The 21,125-nt window shown below is 41.3% G+C and overlaps 2 protein-coding genes across 2 annotated transcripts in view; one reads left to right on the top strand and one right to left on the bottom strand.

Moving 5' to 3' along the window:
* The window catches only part of LOC110486805 (parvalbumin alpha), a 65,258-nt gene extending 57,542 nt beyond the window's left edge, over window positions 1-7,716 (bottom strand). Inside the window, exon 1 of the mRNA XM_036949107.1 lies at window positions 7,492-7,716. The gene's annotated coding sequence lies outside the window, so the exon portion shown is untranslated. The remainder of the gene's footprint in view (window positions 1-7,491) is intronic.
* Window positions 1-20,328, top strand: part of LOC118940334 (neutrophil cytosol factor 4-like) — a 48,634-nt gene extending 28,306 nt beyond the window's left edge. The window contains exons 7-10 of the mRNA XM_036949105.1: window positions 7,641-7,739; window positions 11,131-11,300; window positions 13,307-13,372; window positions 19,518-20,328. Coding sequence (XP_036805000.1) covers window positions 7,641-7,739; window positions 11,131-11,300; window positions 13,307-13,372; window positions 19,518-19,728 — 546 coding nt within the window. The 3' untranslated portion in view covers window positions 19,729-20,328. The remainder of the gene's footprint in view (window positions 1-7,640; window positions 7,740-11,130; window positions 11,301-13,306; window positions 13,373-19,517) is intronic.
* Window positions 20,329-21,125: the final 797 nt, after the last annotated feature.

The following is a 21,125-nucleotide window of genomic DNA, read 5'->3' as shown; positions in this document are numbered from 1 at the left end:
TTAAACAGGAGATTAACTACTCTTTATGTTACTAACCATCATTAAACAGGAGATTAACTACTCTTTATGTTACTAACATCATTAAACAGGAGATTAACTACTCTTTATGTTACTAACCATCATTAAACTACTCTTTATGTTACTAACATCATTAAACAGGAGATTAACTACTCTTTATGTTACTACCATCATTAAACTACTCTTTATGTTACTAACATCATTAAACAGGATATTAACTACTCTTTATGTTACTACCATCATTAAACAGGAGATTAACTACTCTTTATGTTACTACCATCATTAAACAGGAGATTAACTACTCTTTATGTTACTAACCATCATTAAACTACTCTTTATGTTACTAACATCATTAAACTACTCTTTATGTTACTAACATCATTAAACAGGATATTAACTACTCTTTATGTTACTAACATCATTAAACAGGAGATTAACTACTCTTTATGTTACTACCATCATTAAACAGGTGATTAACTACTCTTTATGTTACTAACCATCATTAAACAGGAGATTAACTACTCTTTATGTTATTAACCATCATTAAACAGGAGATTAACTACTCTTTATGTTACTAACCATCATTAAACAGGAGATTAACTACTCTTTATGTTACTAACCATCATTAAACAGGATATTAACTACTCTTTATGTTACTAACCATCATTAAACAGGAGATTAACTACTCTTTATGTTACTACCATCATTAAACAGGAGATTAACTACTCTTTATGTTACTAACCATCATTAAACAGGTGATTAACTACTCTTTATGTTACTAACCATCATTAAACAGGAGATTAACTACTCTTTATGTTACTAACATCATTAAACAGGAGATTAACTACTCTTTATGTTACTAACCATCATTAAACTACTCTTTATGTTACTAACCATCATTAAACTACTCTTTATGTTACTACCATCATTAAACAGGAGATTAACTACTCTTTATGTTATTAACCATCATTAAACAGGAGATTAACTACTCTTTATGTTATTAACCATCATTAAACAGGAGATTAACTACTCTTTATGTTACTAACCATCATTAAACAGGAGATTAACTACTCTTTATGTTACTAACCATCATTAAACAGGATATTAACTACTCTTTATGTTACTAACCATCATTAAACAGGAGATTAACTACTCTTTATGTTACTACCATCATTAAACAGGAGATTAACTACTCTTTATGTTACTAACCATCATTAAACAGGTGATTAACTACTCTTTATGTTACTACCATCATTAAACAGGAGATTAACTACTCTTTATGTTACTACCATCATTAAACAGGAGATTAACTACTCTTTATGTTACTAACCATCATTAAACAGGAGATTAACTACTCTTTATGTTACTACCATCATTAAACAGGAGATTAACTACTCTTTATGTTACTACCATCATTAAACAGGGGATTAACTACTCTTTATGTTACTACCATCATTAAACAGGAGATTAACTACTCTTTATGTTACTAACCATCATTAAACAGGAGATTAACTACTCTTTATGTTACTAACATCATTAAACAGGAGATTAACTACTCTTTATGTTACTAACCATCATTAAACTACTCTTTATGTTACTAACATCATTAAACAGGAGATTAACTACTCTTTATGTTACTACCATCATTAAACTACTCTTTATGTTACTAACATCATTAAACAGGATATTAACTACTCTTTATGTTACTACCATCATTAAACAGGAGATTAACTACTCTTTATGTTACTACCATCATTAAACAGGAGATTAACTACTCTTTATGTTACTAACCATCATTAAACAGGTGATTAACTACTCTTTATGTTACTACCATCATTAAACAGGTGATTAACTACTCTTTATGTTACTAAGCATCATTAAACTACTCTTTATGTTACTACCATCATTAAACAGGAGATTAACTACTCTTTATGTTACTAACCATCATTAAACTACTCTTTATGTTACTAACATCATTAAACTACTCTTTATGTTACTAACATCATTAAACAGGATATTAACTACTCTTTATGTTACTAACATCATTAAACAGGAGATTAACTACTCTTTATGTTACTACCATCATTAAACAGGTGATTAACTACTCTTTATGTTACTAACCATCATTAAACAGGAGATTAACTACTCTTTATGTTATTAACCATCATTAAACAGGAGATTAACTACTCTTTATGTTACTAACCATCATTAAACAGGAGATTAACTACTCTTTATGTTACTAACCATCATTAAACAGGATATTAACTACTCTTTATGTTACTAACCATCATTAAACAGGAGATTAACTACTCTTTATGTTACTACCATCATTAAACAGGAGATTAACTACTCTTTATGTTACTAACCATCATTAAACAGGTGATTAACTACTCTTTATGTTACTAACCATCATTAAACAGGAGATTAACTACTCTTTATGTTACTAACATCATTAAACAGGAGATTAACTACTCTTTATGTTACTAACCATCATTAAACTACTCTTTATGTTACTAACCATCATTAAACTACTCTTTATGTTACTACCATCATTAAACAGGAGATTAACTACTCTTTATGTTATTAACCATCATTAAACAGGAGATTAACTACTCTTTATGTTATTAACCATCATTAAACAGGAGATTAACTACTCTTTATGTTACTAACCATCATTAAACAGGAGATTAACTACTCTTTATGTTACTAACCATCATTAAACAGGATATTAACTACTCTTTATGTTACTAACCATCATTAAACAGGAGATTAACTACTCTTTATGTTACTACCATCATTAAACAGGAGATTAACTACTCTTTATGTTACTAACCATCATTAAACAGGTGATTAACTACTCTTTATGTTACTAACCATCATTAAACAGGAGATTAACTACTCTTTATGTTACTAAGCATCATTAAACTACTCTTTATGTTACTACCATCATTAAACAGGAGATTAACTACTCTTTATGTTACTAACCATCATTAAACTACTCTTTATGTTACTAACATCATTAAACTACTCTTTATGTTACTAACATCATTAAACAGGAGATTAACTACTCTTTATGTTACTAACATCATTAAACAGGTGATTAACTACTCTTTATGTTACTACCATCATTAAACTACTCTTTATGTTACTAACATCATTAAACAGGAGATTAACTACTCTTTATGTTACTACCATCATTAAACAGGTGATTAACTACTCTTTATGTTACTAACCATCATTAAACAGGAGATTAACTACTCTTTATGTTACTACCATCATTAAACAGGAGATTAACTACTCTTTATGTTACTAACCATCATTAAACTACTCTTTATGTTACTAACCATCATTAAACTACTCTTTATGTTACTACCATCATTAAACTACTCTTTATGTTACTACCATCATTAAACAGGAGATTAACTACTCTTTATGTTACTAACCATCATTAAACTACTCTTTATGTTACTACCATCATTAAACAGGAGATTAACTACTCTTTATGTTACTAAGCATCATTAAACAGGAGATTAACTACTCTTTATGTTACTAACCATTATTAAACAGGAGATTAACTACTCTTTATGTTACTAACATCATTAAACTACTCTTTATGTTACTAACCATCATTAAACAGGAGATTAACTACTCTTTATGTTACTAACATCATTAAACTACTCTTTATGTTACTAACCATCATTAAACAGGAGATTAACTACTCTTTATGTTACTAACATCATTAAACTACTCTTTATGTTACTACCATCATTAAACAGGAGATTAACTACTCTTTATGTTACTAACCATCATTAAACAGGAGATTAACTACTCTTTATGTTACTAACATCATTAAACTACTCTTTATGTTACTAACCATCATTAAACAGGAGATTAACTACTCTTTATGTTACTACCATCATTAAACAGGAGATGAACTACTCTTTATGTTACTACCATCATTAAACAGGAGATTAACTACTCTTTATGTTACTACCATCATTAAACAGGAGATTAGCTACTCTTTATGTTACTAACCATCATTAAACAGGAGATGAACTACTCTTTATGTTACTACCATCATTAAACAGGAGATTAACTACTCTTTATGTTACTAAGCATCATTAAACAGGAGATTAACTACTCTTTATGTTACTAAGCATCATTAAACAGGATATTAACTACTCTTTATGTTACTACCATCATTAAACAGGAGATTAACTACTCTTTATGTTACTAACATCATTAAACTACTCTTTATGTTACTAACCATCATTAAACAGGAGATTAACTACTCTTTATGTTACTAACATCATTAAACTACTCTTTATGTTACTACCATCATTAAACAGGATATTAACTACTCTTTATGTTACTAACCATCATTAAACAGGTGATTAACTACTCTTTATGTTACTAACCATTATTAAACAGGAGATTAACTACTCTTTATGTTACTAAGCATCATTAAACTACTCTTTATGTTACTACCATCATTAAACAGGAGATTAACTACTCTTTATGTTACTAACCATCATTAAACTACTCTTTATGTTACTAACATCATTAAACTACTCTTTATGTTACTAACATCATTAAACAGGAGATTAACTACTCTTTATGTTACTAACATCATTAAACAGGTGATTAACTACTCTTTATGTTACTACCATCATTAAACTACTCTTTATGTTACTAACATCATTAAACAGGAGATTAACTACTCTTTATGTTACTACCATCATTAAACAGGTGATTAACTACTCTTTATGTTACTAACCATCATTAAACAGGAGATTAACTACTCTTTATGTTACTACCATCATTAAACAGGAGATTAACTACTCTTTATGTTACTAACCATCATTAAACTACTCTTTATGTTACTAACCATCATTAAACTACTCTTTATGTTACTACCATCATTAAACTACTCTTTATGTTACTACCATCATTAAACAGGAGATTAACTACTCTTTATGTTACTAACCATCATTAAACTACTCTTTATGTTACTACCATCATTAAACAGGAGATTAACTACTCTTTATGTTACTACCATCATTAAACAGGAGATTAACTACTCTTTATGTTACTAACCATTATTAAACAGGAGATTAACTACTCTTTATGTTACTAACATCATTAAACTACTCTTTATGTTACTAACCATCATTAAACAGGAGATTAACTACTCTTTATGTTACTAACATCATTAAACTACTCTTTATGTTACTAACCATCATTAAACAGGAGATTAACTACTCTTTATGTTACTAACATCATTAAACTACTCTTTATGTTACTACCATCATTAAACAGGAGATTAACTACTCTTTATGTTACTAACCATCATTAAACAGGAGATTAACTACTCTTTATGTTACTACCATCATTAAACAGGAGATTAACTACTCTTTATGTTACTACCATCATTAAACAGGAGATTAACTACTCTTTATGTTACTACCATCATTAAACAGGAGATTAACTACTCTTTATGTTACTAAGCATCATTAAACAGGAGATTAACTACTCTTTATGTTACTAAGCATCATTAAACAGGAGATTAACTACTCTTTATGTTACTAAGCATCATTAAACAGGATATTAACTACTCTTTATGTTACTACCATCATTAAACAGGAGATTAACTACTCTTTATGTTACTAAGCATCATTAAACAGGAGATTAACTACTCTTTATGTTACTAAGCATCATTAAACAGGATATTAACTACTCTTTATGTTACTACCATCATTAAACAGGAGATTAACTACTCTTTATGTTACTAACATCATTAAACTACTCTTTATGTTACTAACCATCATTAAACAGGAGATTAACTACTCTTTATGTTACTAACATCATTAAACAGGAGATGAACTACTCTTTATGTTACTACCATCATTAAACAGGAGATGAACTACTCTTTATGTTACTACCATCATTAAACAGGATATTAACTACTCTTTATGTTACTACCATCATTAAACAGGAGATTAACTACTCTTTATGTTACTACCATCATTAAACAGGAGATTAACTACTCTTTATGTTACTAACCATCATTAAACTACTCTTTATGTTACTACCATCATTAAACAGGAGATTAACTACTCTTTATGTTACTACCATCATTAAACAGGAGATTAACTACTCTTTATGTTACTAACATCATTAAACTACTCTTTATGTTACTAACCATCATTAAACAGGAGATTAACTACTCTTTATGTTACTAACCATCATTAAACTACTCTTTATGTTACTACCATCATTAAACAGGATATTAACTACTCTTTATGTTACTAACATCATTAAACAGGTGATTAACTACTCTTTAATACCAGGCAGTTGTGTGGACGAAAAGATATCCTGCTTCTTACCATATTGTTTCTCATTAGTGCCCATCAAATACCAAGGAGGGGTGTAATGTGACTGTACAGTGTTATCCGTTTTACCACATGTCCTACACTATCATGACTCAGCGCAAAGCCACACTATAAAATACACTATCATGACTCAGCTCCAAACCACACTATAAAATACACTATCATGACTCAGCTCAAAGCCACACTATAAAATACACTATCATGACTCAGCTCCAAACCACACTATAAAATACACTATCATGACTCAGCTCAAAGCCACACTATAAAATACACTATCATGACTCAGCTCCAAACCACACTATAAAATACACTATCATGACTCAGGTCAAAGCCACACTATAAAATACACTATCATGACTCAGCTCCAAACCACACTATAAAATACACTATCATGACTCAAGCGCAAAGCCACACTATACAATACACTATCATGACTCAGCTCAAAACCACACTATAAAATACACTATCATGACTTGCTTTTAACCCTTTTAAGTGTGTTATCTTTTTAGCTCTTTTTCCACATTCTCTCCATCACAGTTTAGCTCTTTTTCCACATTCTCTCCATCACAGTTTTCTAGTACTTTATACTTTATACCGCTTTTACGCACCCCCTGCATCTCTCCTCTCCCATCCACCCATCCACCCACACACACACACGCACGCACGCACGCACTCACACACGCACTCACACACGCACTCACACATGCACTTACACTTGCCCACTCGCTAAGCGCTCAGCTCTCTCTCGTCTCTCTTAGCTGTGTGCCTGTCCGATCCCACGCGTTGTGCAGCATTAGGAGTAGGAGTGTTGTGGAGTGATTTCCTGCACTATGAAGATCTGCTCTAGTCACAAACAAAACCACTTATGGTCTGTTTCATCCCTTCAGAGCCCGTCTCCCTGACTCACACCAGTGTCCTGTTCTCTCTTTCTCTGTACTCCTTTAGGGATCCCTCTTTCTTTCTCTCATCCCTCGCTCCTGGCACTTGTTCCCTCTTGTCTTCTGCTGATTGCTGTCCCGTTCTCTCTCTCTCTCTCTCACACTCACTTCATCATCAGACAAGTAAAATGAGTCACTCTTACCTGTTCGGTTTCTCAGTCTTCTCTCTTTGTCTGTCTCTCTTTCTCTCCCTTTCTCTCGGTTGATCCTGGTCCGCTGCCTGCTGCGGGCGTGTTTGTGTTCTCCTCCGTGTGTGTGTTCTCCTCCGTGTGTGTGTGTGTGTGGTTCCCAGGTGGTCTTCGACTTCAGTGGGAGTGGACGACTGGAGCTGAGTATGAAAGCTGGAGAGGTGATCTTCCTTCTGAGGAGAGTTAACACAGACTGGCTGGAGGTGAGCTGCAGGCAAGAGATGGAGGGATGGGAGGGTGGGAGGAATAGAGTGGAGGGATGGAGAGGGAGGAGGGGTGGAGGAGGAGAGGGAGGGATGGAGGAGAGGGAGGGGGTAGGAGGGTGGGAGGGAGGAATAGAGTGGAGGGATGGAGAGGGAGGAATGGAGGAGGAGAGGGAGGGATGGAGGAGATGGAGGAGAGGGAGGGATGAGGAGGAGGAGGAAGAGGAGAGGGAGGGATGAGGAGGAAGAGGAGAGGGAGGGATGGATGGAGGAGGAGGAGAGGGAGGGATGGATAGAGGAGGAGGAGGAGAGGGAGGGATGGATGGATGGAGGAGGTGGAAGAGATGGAGGAGAGGGAAGGAGGGAGGGAAGAGAGGGAGGGAGGGATAGAGGAGGAGGAGGAGAGGGAGGGATGGATGGAGGAGGTGGAAGAGATGGAGGAGATGGAGGAGAGGGAGGGAGGAATAGGATGGAGAGGGAGGAATGGAGGAGGAGGAGAGGGAGGGAGGGAGGAGATGGAGGAGAGGGAGGGATGAGGGAGGGATGAGGAGGAGGAGGAGAGGGAGGAAGAGGAGAGGGAGGGATGGATGGAGGAGGAGGAGGAGAGGGGGGATGGATAAAGGAGGAGGAGGAGAGGGAGGGATGGATGGAGGAGGTGGAAGAGATGGAGGAGAGGGAGGCAGGGAGGGAAGAGAGGGAGGGAGGGATAGAGGAGGAGGACAGATGGATGGGAGGGATGGATGGAGGAGAGGGAGGGAGGGATGGATGGAGGAGAGGGAAGGAGGAGGGGAGGGATGGATGGAGGAGAGGGAGAGAGGAGGGGAGGGATGGATGGAGGAGAGGGAGAGAGGAGTGGAGGGATGGAGGAGGGAGAAATGGAAGAGGAGAGGAGTGAATAGAGGGGAGGGATGAGGAGGAATGGTGGGAGGAGAGAGAGATGTGGAGTGAGGAGAAGGAAGGGAGGGAGGGAGATGGATGGATGGGCACTAGGAGTGAGGGAGGGAGGGAGAGAAGAGAATGAGTGAGAGAGAGGGAGGATGGCGAGAGAGAGGGAGGGTGGCGAGAGAGAGGGAGGGTGGCGAGAGAGAGGGAGGGTGGATAGAGAGAGGGAGGGTGGATAGAGAGCGAGAGAGACTAGAGTTAATGAGAAAGAGGGTGGATAGAGAAAGGGGCAACCAGTGAAGAACAAACACCATTGTAAATACAACCCATATTTATCCTTATTTTTTTCCCTTGTGTACTTTAACCATTTGTACATTGTTACAACACTGTATATATACATAATATGACATTTGTAATGTCTTTATTGTTTTGAAACTTCTGTATGTGTAATGTCTACTGTTATTTTCTATTGTTTATTTCACTTTTGTATATTATCTACCTCACTTGCTTTGGCAATGTTAACATGTTTCCCATGCCAATAAAGCCCCTTGAATTGAATTGAATTGAAAGGGAATGGAGAGAGGGAAGAGGAGAGAGAGAGAGAGGGGGAAGAGGTGAGGGAGGCAGGGGAAGAGGTGAGAGAGAGGGGGGAAAGAGGTGAGAGAAAGGGGGGGAAGAGGTGAGAGAGGGAGGGAAGAGGTGAGAGAGGGAGGGAAGAGGTGAGAGAGGGAGGGAAGAGGTGAGAGAGGGAGGGGAAGAGGTGAGAGAGAGGGGGAAGAGGTGAGAGAGAATGGGAAGAGGTGAGAGAGGGGGGGAAGAGGTGAAAGAGGGGGGAAGAGGAGAGAGAGAGAGAGGGGGGAGAGGAGAGAGGGGGAAGAGGAGAGAGAGAGAGAGAGAGAGAGAGAGAGGGGAAGAGGAGAGAGAGAGGGGGGGAAGGAGAGAGAGAGAGTGAGGGGGGAAGAGGAGAGAGAGAGAGAGAGAGAGGGGAAGAGGAGAGAGGGGCAAGAGGAGAGAGAGAGAGAAGGGAAGAGGAGAGAGGGGGAAGAGGAGAGAGAGAGAGAAGGGAAGAGGAGAAAGGGGGAAGAGGAGAGAGAGAGGAAGAGGAGAGAGAGAGCGAGATAGGGGGAAGAGGAGAGAGCGAGAGAGGGGGAAGAGGAGAGAGCGAGAGAGGGGGAAGAGGAGAGAGCGAGAGGGGGGGGGGAGGAGAGAGAGAGTGGGGGTAGAGGAGAGAGAGGGAGAGGGGAGAGAGGGGGATAATGAGAGAGAGAGAGATGATGCAGAGAGAGAGAGGGACGATGCAGAGAGAGAGGGATGAGTAAAGTGAAGAGAAGGATGGAGAGAGAGGTCAGGAGGGGGCAAGCCTTACTCAAAATGCCTCACACACATATGGGCCATCTCTGTATGTGTGTCTTGAGTACTTCTGAGATATTAGCCAGGTCATGATAATGAGCCTATGTAAAACTGCTTCTATACACACTCACACTTTACAGCCCCCTCTCTATTAATCCTCCTCTCTATTAATCCACCTCTCTCTATTAATCCACCCTCTCTCTATTAATCCACCTCTCTCTATTAATCCTCCTCTCTATTAATCCACCTCTCTATTAATCCTCCTCTCTATTAATCCACCTCTCTATTAATCCTCCTCTCTATTAATCCCTCTCTCTATTAATCCACCTCTCTCTATTAATCCTCCTCTCTCTATTAATCCACCTCTCTATTAATCCTCCTCTCTCTATTAATCCACCCCTCTCTATTAATCCACCCCTCTCTATTAATCCACCCCTCTCTATTAATCCACCTCTCTATTAATCCCCCTCTCTATTAATCCACCTCTCTATTAATCCTCCTCTCTATTAATCCACCCCTCTATTAATCCACCCCTCTATTAATCCACCCCTCTATTAATCCACCCCTCTATTAATCCACCTCTCTATTAATCCTCCTCTCTCTATTAATCCACCCTCTCTCTATTAATCCACCTCTCTCTATTAATCCTCCTCTCTATTAATCCACCTCTCTATTAATCCTCCTCTCTATTAATCCACCCCTCTATTAATCCACCCCTCTATTAATCCTGCTCTATCTATTAATCCTCCTCTATCTATTAATCCTCCTCTCTCTATTAATCCACCCCTCTCTATTAATCCACCCCTCTCTATTAATCCACCTCTCTATTAATCCCCCTCTCTCTATTAATCCACCCCTCTATTAATCCACCCCTCTATTAATCCACCCCTCTATTAATCCACCCCTCTATTAATCCACCCCTCTATTAATCCTGCTCTATCTATTAATCCTCCTCTATCTATTAATCCTCCTCTCTCTATTAATCCCCCTCTCTCTATTAATCCACCCCTCTATTAATCCACCCCTCTATTAATCCTGCTCTATCTATTAATCCTCCTCTATCTATTAATCCTCCTCTATCTATTAATCCTCCTCTCTCTATTAATCCACCTCTCTCTTTCTGTCTCTCTCTCTCTCTCTCACTTCCTCTCTCTCTCAGGGCACGGTGAGCAATCGAACAGGTATCTTCCCAGAATCCTTTGTGAAGATCATTAAGCCCCTCCCAGAGAGTGACTCTGATGGCGAGAACGGTGGCGCTTCAGGTAAAGGGGCGGGGTCTTACAGCTGCCTGCGCTGCTACCTGCTCACACCCCAGGGCGTCGACACCAGGTATCCCAGTTAATAATGTATTGGAGTGACTGTATGTAGCCCAGTTAATAATGTATTGGAGTGACTGTATGTATCCCAGTTAATAATGTATTGGAGTGACTGTATGTATCCCAGTTAATAATGTATTGGAGTGACTGTATGTATCCCAGTTAATAATGTATTGGAGTGACTGTATGTATCCCAGTTAATAATGTATTGGTGTGACTGTATGTATCCCAGTTAATAATGTATTGGAGTGACTTTATGTATCCCAGTTAATAATGTATTGGAGTGACTGTATGTATCCCAGTTAATAATGTATTGGAGTGACTGTATGTATCCCAGTTAATAATGTATTGGAGTGACTGTATGTATCCCAGTTAATAATGTATTGGAGTGACTGTATGTATCCCAGTTAATAATGTATTGGTGTGACTGTATGTATCCCAGTTAATAATGTATTGGAGTGACTGTATGTATCCCAGTTAATAATGTATTGGAGTGACTGTATGTATCCCAGTTAATAATGTATTGGAGTGACTGTATGTATCCCAGTTAATAATGTATTGGAGTGACTGTATGTATCCCAGTTAATAATGTATTGGAGTGACTGTATGTATCCCAGTTAATAATGTATTGGTGTGACTGTATGTATCCCAGTTAATAATGTATTGGAGTGACTTTATGTATCCCAGGTAATAATGTATTGGAGTGACTGTATGTATCCCAGTTAATAATGTATTGGAGTGACTGTATGTATCCCAGTTAATAATGTATTGGAGTGACTGTATGTATCCCAGTTAATAATGTATAGGAGTGACTGTATGTATCCCAGTTAATAATGTATTGGAGTGACTGTATGTATCCCAGTTAATAATGTATTGGAGTGACTGTATGTATCCCAGTTAATAATGTATTGGAGTGACTGTATGTATCCCAGTTAATAATGTATTGGAATGACTGTATGTATCCCAGTTAATAATGCATTGGAGTGACTGTATGTATCCCAGTTAATAATGTATTGGTGTGACTGTATGTATCCCAGTTAATAATGTATTGGTGTGACTGTATGTATCCCAGTTAATAATGTATTGGAGAGTGACTGTATGTATCCCAGTTAATAATGTATTGGAGTGACTTTATGTATCCCAGTTAATAATGTATTGGAGTGACTGTATGTATCCCAGTTAATAATGTATTGGAGTGACTGTATGTATCCCAGTTAATAATGTATTGGAGTGACTGTATGTATCCCAGTTAATAATGTATTGGAGTGACTGTATGTATCCCAGTTAATAATGTATTGGTGTGACTGTATGTATCCCAGTTAATAATGTATTGGAGTGACTGTATGTATCCCAGTTAATAATGTATTGGAGTGACTGTATGTATCCCAGTTAATAATGTATTGGAGTGACTGTATGTATCCCAGTTAATAATGTATTGGAGTGACTGTATGTATCCCAGTTAATAATGTATTGGAGTGACTGTATGTATCCCAGTTAATAATGTATTGGTGTGACTGTATGTATCCCAGTTAATAATGTATTGGAGTGACTTTATGTATCCCAGGTAATAATGTATTGGAGTGACTGTATGTATCCCAGTTAATAATGTATTGGAGTGACTGTATGTATCCCAGTTAATAATGTATTGGAGTGACTGTATGTATCCCAGTTAATAATGTATAGGAGTGACTGTATGTATCCCAGTTAATAATGTATTGGAGTGACTGTATGTATCCCAGTTAATAATGTATTGGAGTGACTGTATGTATCCCAGTTAATAATGTATTGGAGTGACTGTATGTACCCCAGTTAATAATGTATTGGAATGACTGTATGTATCCCAGTTAATAATGTATTGGAGTGACTGTATGTATCCCAGTTAATAATGTATTGGTGTGACTGTATGTATCCCAGTTAATAATGTATTGGAGAGTGACTGTATGTATCCCAGTTAATAATGTATTGGAGTGACTGTATGTATCCCAGTTAATAATGTATTGGTGTGACTGTATGTGACAGGGATGTGTGTGTTGAAGAAGATATCTCCACCCAGCCATCATACAAAGAACTATTGGCACGCATGAGGTAAGATACCAGACACATCCCACTGCTGAATCAACTCCACTCTTCACTACATATCTGATATTCTCCTCTTCACTACATATCTGATATTCTCCTCTTCTCTACATATCTGTTACTCATCTGATATTCTCCTCTTCACTACATATCTGTTACTCAGCTGATATTCTCCTCTTCACTACATATCTGTTACTCAGCTGATATTCTCCTCTTCACTACATATCTGATATTCTCCTCTTCTCTACATATCTGATATTCTCCTCTTCACTACATATCTGTTACTCAGCTGATATTCTCCTCTTCACTACATATCTGTTACTCAGCTGATATTCTCCTCTCCATTGAAATTTCCCCAGGTCAATAAGGATGTGCTTTATTGTCCACAGTACACACTATAACACTACCACAGTACACACTATAACACTACCACTCTACACACTATAACACTACCACAGTACACACTATAACACTACCACAGTACACACTATAACACTACCACAGTACACACTATAACACTACCACAGTACACACTATAACACTACCACAGTACACACTATAACCAGACTCATATAGTCAGTTCCGCACATCTAGTGGCCCAGTTTATCATCTCTCATTATTATCTTGTCAACGAGATAAAACTCACCTCAACTGTAAAAGCAAAACAAGAATAAATCGAATTTCATTAAAGGCACGCACGCACGCATGCACACACACACACACACACACACACACACACACACACACTTCCATTAAACATTCACCAATGCCCCGGGGCCTAGAAATCTACCCACAATGCATAAGCAGAGCCACAAATCACCTCTGTGCATTTTAAAATTAGTTCCACTCTTCTCACCTCATGCTCTCCCAATAACCAGACATGCTCTCCCAATAACCAGACAGGCTCTCCCAATAACCCGACGCGCTCTCCCAATAACCAGACACGCTCTCCCAATATCCAGACAGGCTCTCCCAATATCCAGACAGGCTCTCCCAATAACCAGACACGCTCTCCCAATAACCAGACGCGCTCTCCCAATAACCAGACACGCTCTCCCAATATCCAGACAGGCTCTCCCAATATCCAGACAGGCTCTCCCAATATCCAGACAGGCTCTCCCAATATCCAGACAGGCTCTCCCAATATCCAGACAGGCTCTCCCAATATCCAGACAGGCTCTCCCAATATCCAGACACGCTCTCCCAATATCCAGACACGCTCTCCCAATATCCAGACACGCTCTCCCAATAACCAGACACGCTCTCCCAATAACCAGACACGCTCTCCCAATAGCCAGACACACTCTCCCAATAACCAGACACCCTCTCCCAATAACCAGACACGCTCTCCCAATAACCAGACACGCTCTCCCAATAACCAGACACGCTCTCCCAATAACCAGACACGCTCTCCCAATAACCAGACACGCTCTCCCAATAACCAGACACACTCTCCCAATATCCAGACACGCTCTCCCAATATCCAGACACGCTCTCCCACGCTCTCCCGCTCTCCCAATATCCAGACACGCTCTCCCAATATCCAGACACGCTCTCCCACGCTCTCCCGCTCTCCCAATATCCAGACACCCTCTCCCAATAACCAGACACGCTCTCCCAATAACCAGACACGCTCTCCCAATATCCAGACACACTCTCCCAATATCCAGACACGCTCTCCCAATATCCAGACACGCTCTCCCAATAACCAGACACGCTCTCCCACGCTCTCCCGCTCTCCCAATATCCAGACACACTCTCCCAATATCCAGACACACTCTCCCAATATCCAGACACCCTCTCCCAATAACCAGACACGCTCTCCCAATAACCAGACACGCTCTCCCAATATCCAGACACGCTCTCCCAATATCCAGACACGCTCTCCCCCGCTCTCCCAATATCCAGACACCCTCTCCCAAGCTCTCCCGCTCTCCCAATATCCAGACACCCTCTCCCAATAACCAGACACGCTCTCCCAATAACCAGACACGCTCTCCCAATAACCAGACACGCTCTCCCAATATCCAGACACGCTCTCCCACGCTCTCCCGCTCTCCCAATATCCAGACACGCTCTCCCAATATCCAGACACGCTCTCCCAATATCCAGACACGCTCTCCCGCTCTCCCAATATCCAGACACGCTCTCCCAATAACCAGACACGCTCTCCCAATATCCAGACACGCTCTCCCAATATCCAGACACGCTCTCCCAATATCCAGACACGCTCTCCCGCTCTCCCAATATCCAGACACGCTCTCCCAATAACCAGACACGCTCTCCCAATATCCAGACACGCTCTCCCGCTCTCCCAATATATCCAGACACACACACACACACACACACTTCCATTAAACATTCACCAATGCCCCGGGGCCTAGAAATCTACCCACAATGCATAAGCAGAGCCACAAATCACCTCTGTGCATTTTAAAATTAGTTCCACTCTTCTCACCTCATGCTCTCCCAATAACCAGACATGCTCTCCCAATAACCAGACAGGCTCTCCCAATAACCCGACGCGCTCTCCCAATAACCAGACACGCTCTCCCAATATCCAGACAGGCTCTCCCAATATCCAGACAGGCTCTCCCAATAACCAGACACGCTCTCCCAATAACCAGACGCGCTCTCCCAATAACCAGACACGCTCTCCCAATATCCAGACAGGCTCTCCCAATATCCAGACAGGCTCTCCCAATATCCAGACAGGCTCTCCCAATATCCAGACAGGCTCTCCCAATATCCAGACAGGCTCTCCCAATATCCAGACAGGCTCTCCCAATATCCAGACACGCTCTCCCAATATCCAGACACGCTCTCCCAATATCCAGACACGCTCTCCCAATAACCAGACACGCTCTCCCAATAACCAGACACGCTCTCCCAATAGCCAGACACACTCTCCCAATAACCAGACACCCTCTCCCAATAACCAGACACGCTCTCCCAATAACCAGACACGCTCTCCCAATAACCAGACACGCTCTCCCAATAACCAGACACGCTCTCCCAATAACCAGACACGCTCTCCCAATAACCAGACACACTCTCCCAATATCCAGACACGCTCTCCCAATATCCAGACACGCTCTCCCACGCTCTCCCGCTCTCCCAATATCCAGACACGCTCTCCCAATATCCAGACACGCTCTCCCACGCTCTCCCGCTCTCCCAATATCCAGACACCCTCTCCCAATAACCAGACACGCTCTCCCAATAACCAGACACGCTCTCCCAATATCCAGACACACTCTCCCAATATCCAGACACGCTCTCCCAATATCCAGACACGCTCTCCCAATAACCAGACACGCTCTCCCACGCTCTCCCGCTCTCCCAATATCCAGACACACTCTCCCAATATCCAGACACACTCTCCCAATATCCAGACACCCTCTCCCAATAACCAGACACGCTCTCCCAATAACCAGACACGCTCTCCCAATATCCAGACACGCTCTCCCAATATCCAGACACGCTCTCCCCCGCTCTCCCAATATCCAGACACCCTCTCCCAAGCTCTCCCGCTCTCCCAATATCCAGACACCCTCTCCCAATAACCAGACACGCTCTCCCAATAACCAGACACGCTCTCCCAATAACCAGACACGCTCTCCCAATATCCAGACACACTCTCCCAATATCCAGACACGCTCTCCCAATATCCAGACACGCTCTCCCACGCTCTCCCGCTCTCCCAATATCCAGACACGCTCTCCCAATATCCAGACACGCTCTCCCAATATCCAGACACGCTCTCCCGCTCTCCCAATATCCAGACACGCTCTCCCAATAACCAGACACGCTCTCCCAATATCCAGACACGCTCTCCCAATATCCAGACACGCTCTCCCTATATCCAGACACGCTCTCCCGCTCTCCCAATATCCAGACACGCTCTCCCAATAACCAGACACGCTCTCCCAATATCCAGACACGCTCTCCCGCTCTCCCAATATCCAGACACGCTCTCCCAATAACTTTTTTATTCTCATAATGGTATTTTCTCTCCCTCTATTTATTCATCTGTTCATTTGGGGCCACTGCCACCGACATTATTTTTCTCTCCATTTCAAATCATTCAGAAATCAGTTCATCTTCTGGTTGTGTTGGTTGGTTATTAATATTTGCTGTGTGTGTGTGTGTGTGTGTGTGTGTGTGTGTGTGTGTGTTGATAATCCTATTCTGCTTTGGGTCTATGGCTGCTAGTTATCTTGTGTTAATGTACTTTAGCCTGTTCACAAAACAGAGAGGAATGAAGAGAGGAGAAAGAAAGAGACAGTAGGGACACAGAGACAAAGAGTTGAGAGAGAGATATATGGAGAGAAAGAGAGAGTGAAAGACAGAGGAGAGAGAGAGAGACCACAGAAAGGAGATTGACAGGACAGCCACTAAAGCATATCAGACAAACAAAGAGTTATCTTTGTAATCTCAGCGCTATCTCTGTACCAAAACAAATGCTTGTTCGGGTGAAGACCTTGTGAGAGTACTTCACCTGTTATAGGTCTGATGGGTGTGAGTAGTTGTTTCTGTACTCGTAATAACAGCAGGACTCTACCATGTATCTACGTCCTCCTATCACTGTCACCCTGAATGGGTCGGGGTTAGAGGAGGAATACACCTAGCTAGAAGAATGTTGGTGTCTTGTCTGGACTGATCGCTCTCATTCTGTACCCACATCACCCACCTTCAGGCTAAAGTTACATCCACAGTTGGTTTCCTGTACCACAACGAAACATCGTTCACCCCCTCTGCCAAGCACACCCTTATAAAAATGAACATCCTGACAATCCTGGACTATGGTGATTTAGTTATAGGCTTGCCCTAAAAACCTCCCTTGACAAACTAGACATAATTTACCACACTGCCATTTGCTTTGTTACCAGGTCCCCCTTCAACACTCATCACTGTGACCTTTACACTCTGGTCAACTGGCCGCGTTACAAACACGACACCAGACTCACTGGTCCCAAGTCCCTCATAGGCAAGTCCCCCCTCTACCTCGGCTCACTCCTCAACATCTCCACTACCAGTAGCAACCCCGGGTAAATGTATCACACTGGTCCTTCCCAAAGCCCACACTTCCTTTGGTTGTGGTTCATTCTAGTTTTCCGCCGCCAACGACTGGACTGAGCTGCAGAAGACCCTCAGACTTGATTTATTCACCCCACCACAGTCCTTCAGCAACTTGAACTGAGCTGCAGAAGACCCTCAGACTTGATTTATTCATCCCACCACAGTCCTTCAGCAACATGAACTGAGCTGCAGAAGACCCTCAGGCTTGATTCATTCATCCCACCACAGTCCTTCAGCAACATGAACTGAGCTGCAGAAGACCCTCAGACTTGATTCATTCACCCCACCACAGTCCTTCAGCAACATGAACTGAGCTGCAGAAGACCCTCAGGCTTGATTCATTCATCCCACCACAGTCCTTCAGCAACATGAACTGAGCTGCAGAAGACCCTCAGACTTGATTCATTCACCCCACCACAGTCCTTCAGCAACATGAACTGAGCTGCTATCTGATCAGTGTAGCTGCTGATCATTCAGTCTGCTGTGTTGCCTTGAACTTTTCTGCTCTAAACCCACTGAGAATATTTCTTGTTGTTGTATATTTGATGAATTTGGACCTTTCCTCTGTGTGTGTTATGTGATTTTAGTGGGATTGTGTGTGGTCCTGTTTATTGTTGTAATGTGATGCCTCTTGGCCAGGTCAGTACTGTAAGTTAAAATGGCTTCTCAATTGACTTGTAATGGTTAAATAAAGATAAACAGTCATACTAATAATAATCTCTCTCTACCTTTCTCTCTGTCTTCTTCTATTTCCCCCTTTCTCTCTCTCGCTCTCCCCCTACACCGCCATCTCTCCCTCTTTCCCACACCTCTCTCCACCCCTCCCTTTCCCTCTCTCCTCCCCCTCTACTCTGCCCTCCACCTTTCTCTCTCCACCCCTCCCTTTCCCTCTCTCCCCCTACTCCGCCCTCCACCTTTCTCTCTCCACCCCTCCCTTTCCCTCTCTCCCTCTACTCCGCCCTCCACCTTTCTCTCTCCACCCCTCCCTTTCCCTCTCTCCCCCTACTCCGCCCTCCACCTTTCTCTCTCCATCTCTCCCTGTCATCTCGCTCTCTCGTTCGCTATTTCTCAGAGATGTGTTCAAGGTGGATGGCAACATCGCCCTGAACTACCGTGACCCCGAGGGTGACCTGGTGCGTCTCCTTGACGACGGGGACGTGGCGCTGATGGTGGCCGATGGGCGGGGTCAAAGGTCAAAGGTCAAGAGGCCTGTCAATCAGTTTCCGTGGGAACTGCATGTTACCGCGGCCTCTGACCTGTCTGTGTATAATACTGAGATATAAAGACAGGGAGATGGAGGTTTTCACATGTTTCTGTACTCGCTGAAGAGAGGCCATTTTGTGTTTGCTTCAGTGTATGCACGCTTGCAGGTGCACCTGTCTGTCCATGCCCTTGTGCGTGTGAGTCTCGCCAGCTTGCATCCGTAATCCACTGCAAACCTGCATGTAGTAGTCCGGACTGAGACCCAGTGACAGGGTGACAGACTTTAATTAAGGGGACAGACGCTGGATTGTAACACATTACAGAAGTTAGTCTGATTGAGCAATGTGAATGCAACCTAAAAGGCACACTAGGCCCTACATAGTGCACTACTTTTCACCAGACTCCTATGAGCCCCGGTCAAAATGAGTGCACTATATAGGGAACAGGGTGCCATTAGGGAAGACACCTTAGTCACATTCATTAGTATGTCTGTGTTTGGTGGCTTTAAACGTGTAACATTTCACCTGTACTGTTGAGTAAATGTTAATATAAGGACATTTAATAACGTTTTAGAAACGCGTGTTCTGTTTCTCCATATATTCTGTTGTGGTCGTAGTAATGCTTAGCTATGCTCCCATTGTGTTTTCTATCAGTAAAAAATACACTATTGAAATATATAAGTGCGTGTGAGTGTGTGTGTGAGAACACACGCTCCTGTGTGTTATCTGTGTTTGCTGAATGTGTTCCGATGAGAGAGAGGAACAGTAAACGTCAGTGTGTGGTCTGGGTGACATCTAGAGGCTGCATCCCAAATCACACCCTTTCCCCTATATAAAGCACTACTTTAAAATGGCACCCTAAGTGATTAGGGTGCCATTTGGGACAGAGTAAGGTATGCCGGACCTAGCTCTCTGGCCGGCCGACTGGTACTATCCGGCCAGACAGATAGGTAGGTCTGGCCTATGTACATAACCAGGGAAATGTAGGAGAGCATGTTGCCACGGTGACATGTTTCCAGGGCATCTCCGTCCCCTCTCGCTGCTTCTTGTCAACAATACTTGTTGCTATTGGAGACTTCTGTCCCCAGCACAGAGGTGGTGAAGTAGAGCTGAAACAGCTGCTATGTTTGAGTCCTGTCCAGCTGTGAGCCTACAGGTGGTTTGGGTCTGAACAGGGGTAGAACTGGCTCCACATAATGACACAGTGCCTTCGGAAAGTATTCAGACCCTTTGACCTTTGACCACATTTTGTTACGTTAAAATGGACAAATAAAAAACATCCTCATCAATCTATACACAATACACCATAATGACAAAGCAAAAACAGGTTTTTAGAAATACCTTATTTACATAAGTATTCAGACCCTTTGCTATGAGACTTGAGATTGAGCTCAGGAGGCATCCTGTTTCCATTGATCACTTTCCGAATGCACTGTACATTAAATTGTCATTATTAGTTCTGTCCCTCTAAGAAGGTG

The sequence above is a fragment of the Oncorhynchus mykiss genome, chromosome 17 (assembly GCF_013265735.2).
Source record: "Oncorhynchus mykiss isolate Arlee chromosome 17, USDA_OmykA_1.1, whole genome shotgun sequence".
Classification (NCBI taxonomy): Eukaryota; Metazoa; Chordata; class Actinopteri; order Salmoniformes; family Salmonidae; genus Oncorhynchus; species Oncorhynchus mykiss.
Note: the sequence above shows the minus strand (reverse complement) of the source record. Positions and strands in the feature narration are given on the sequence as shown.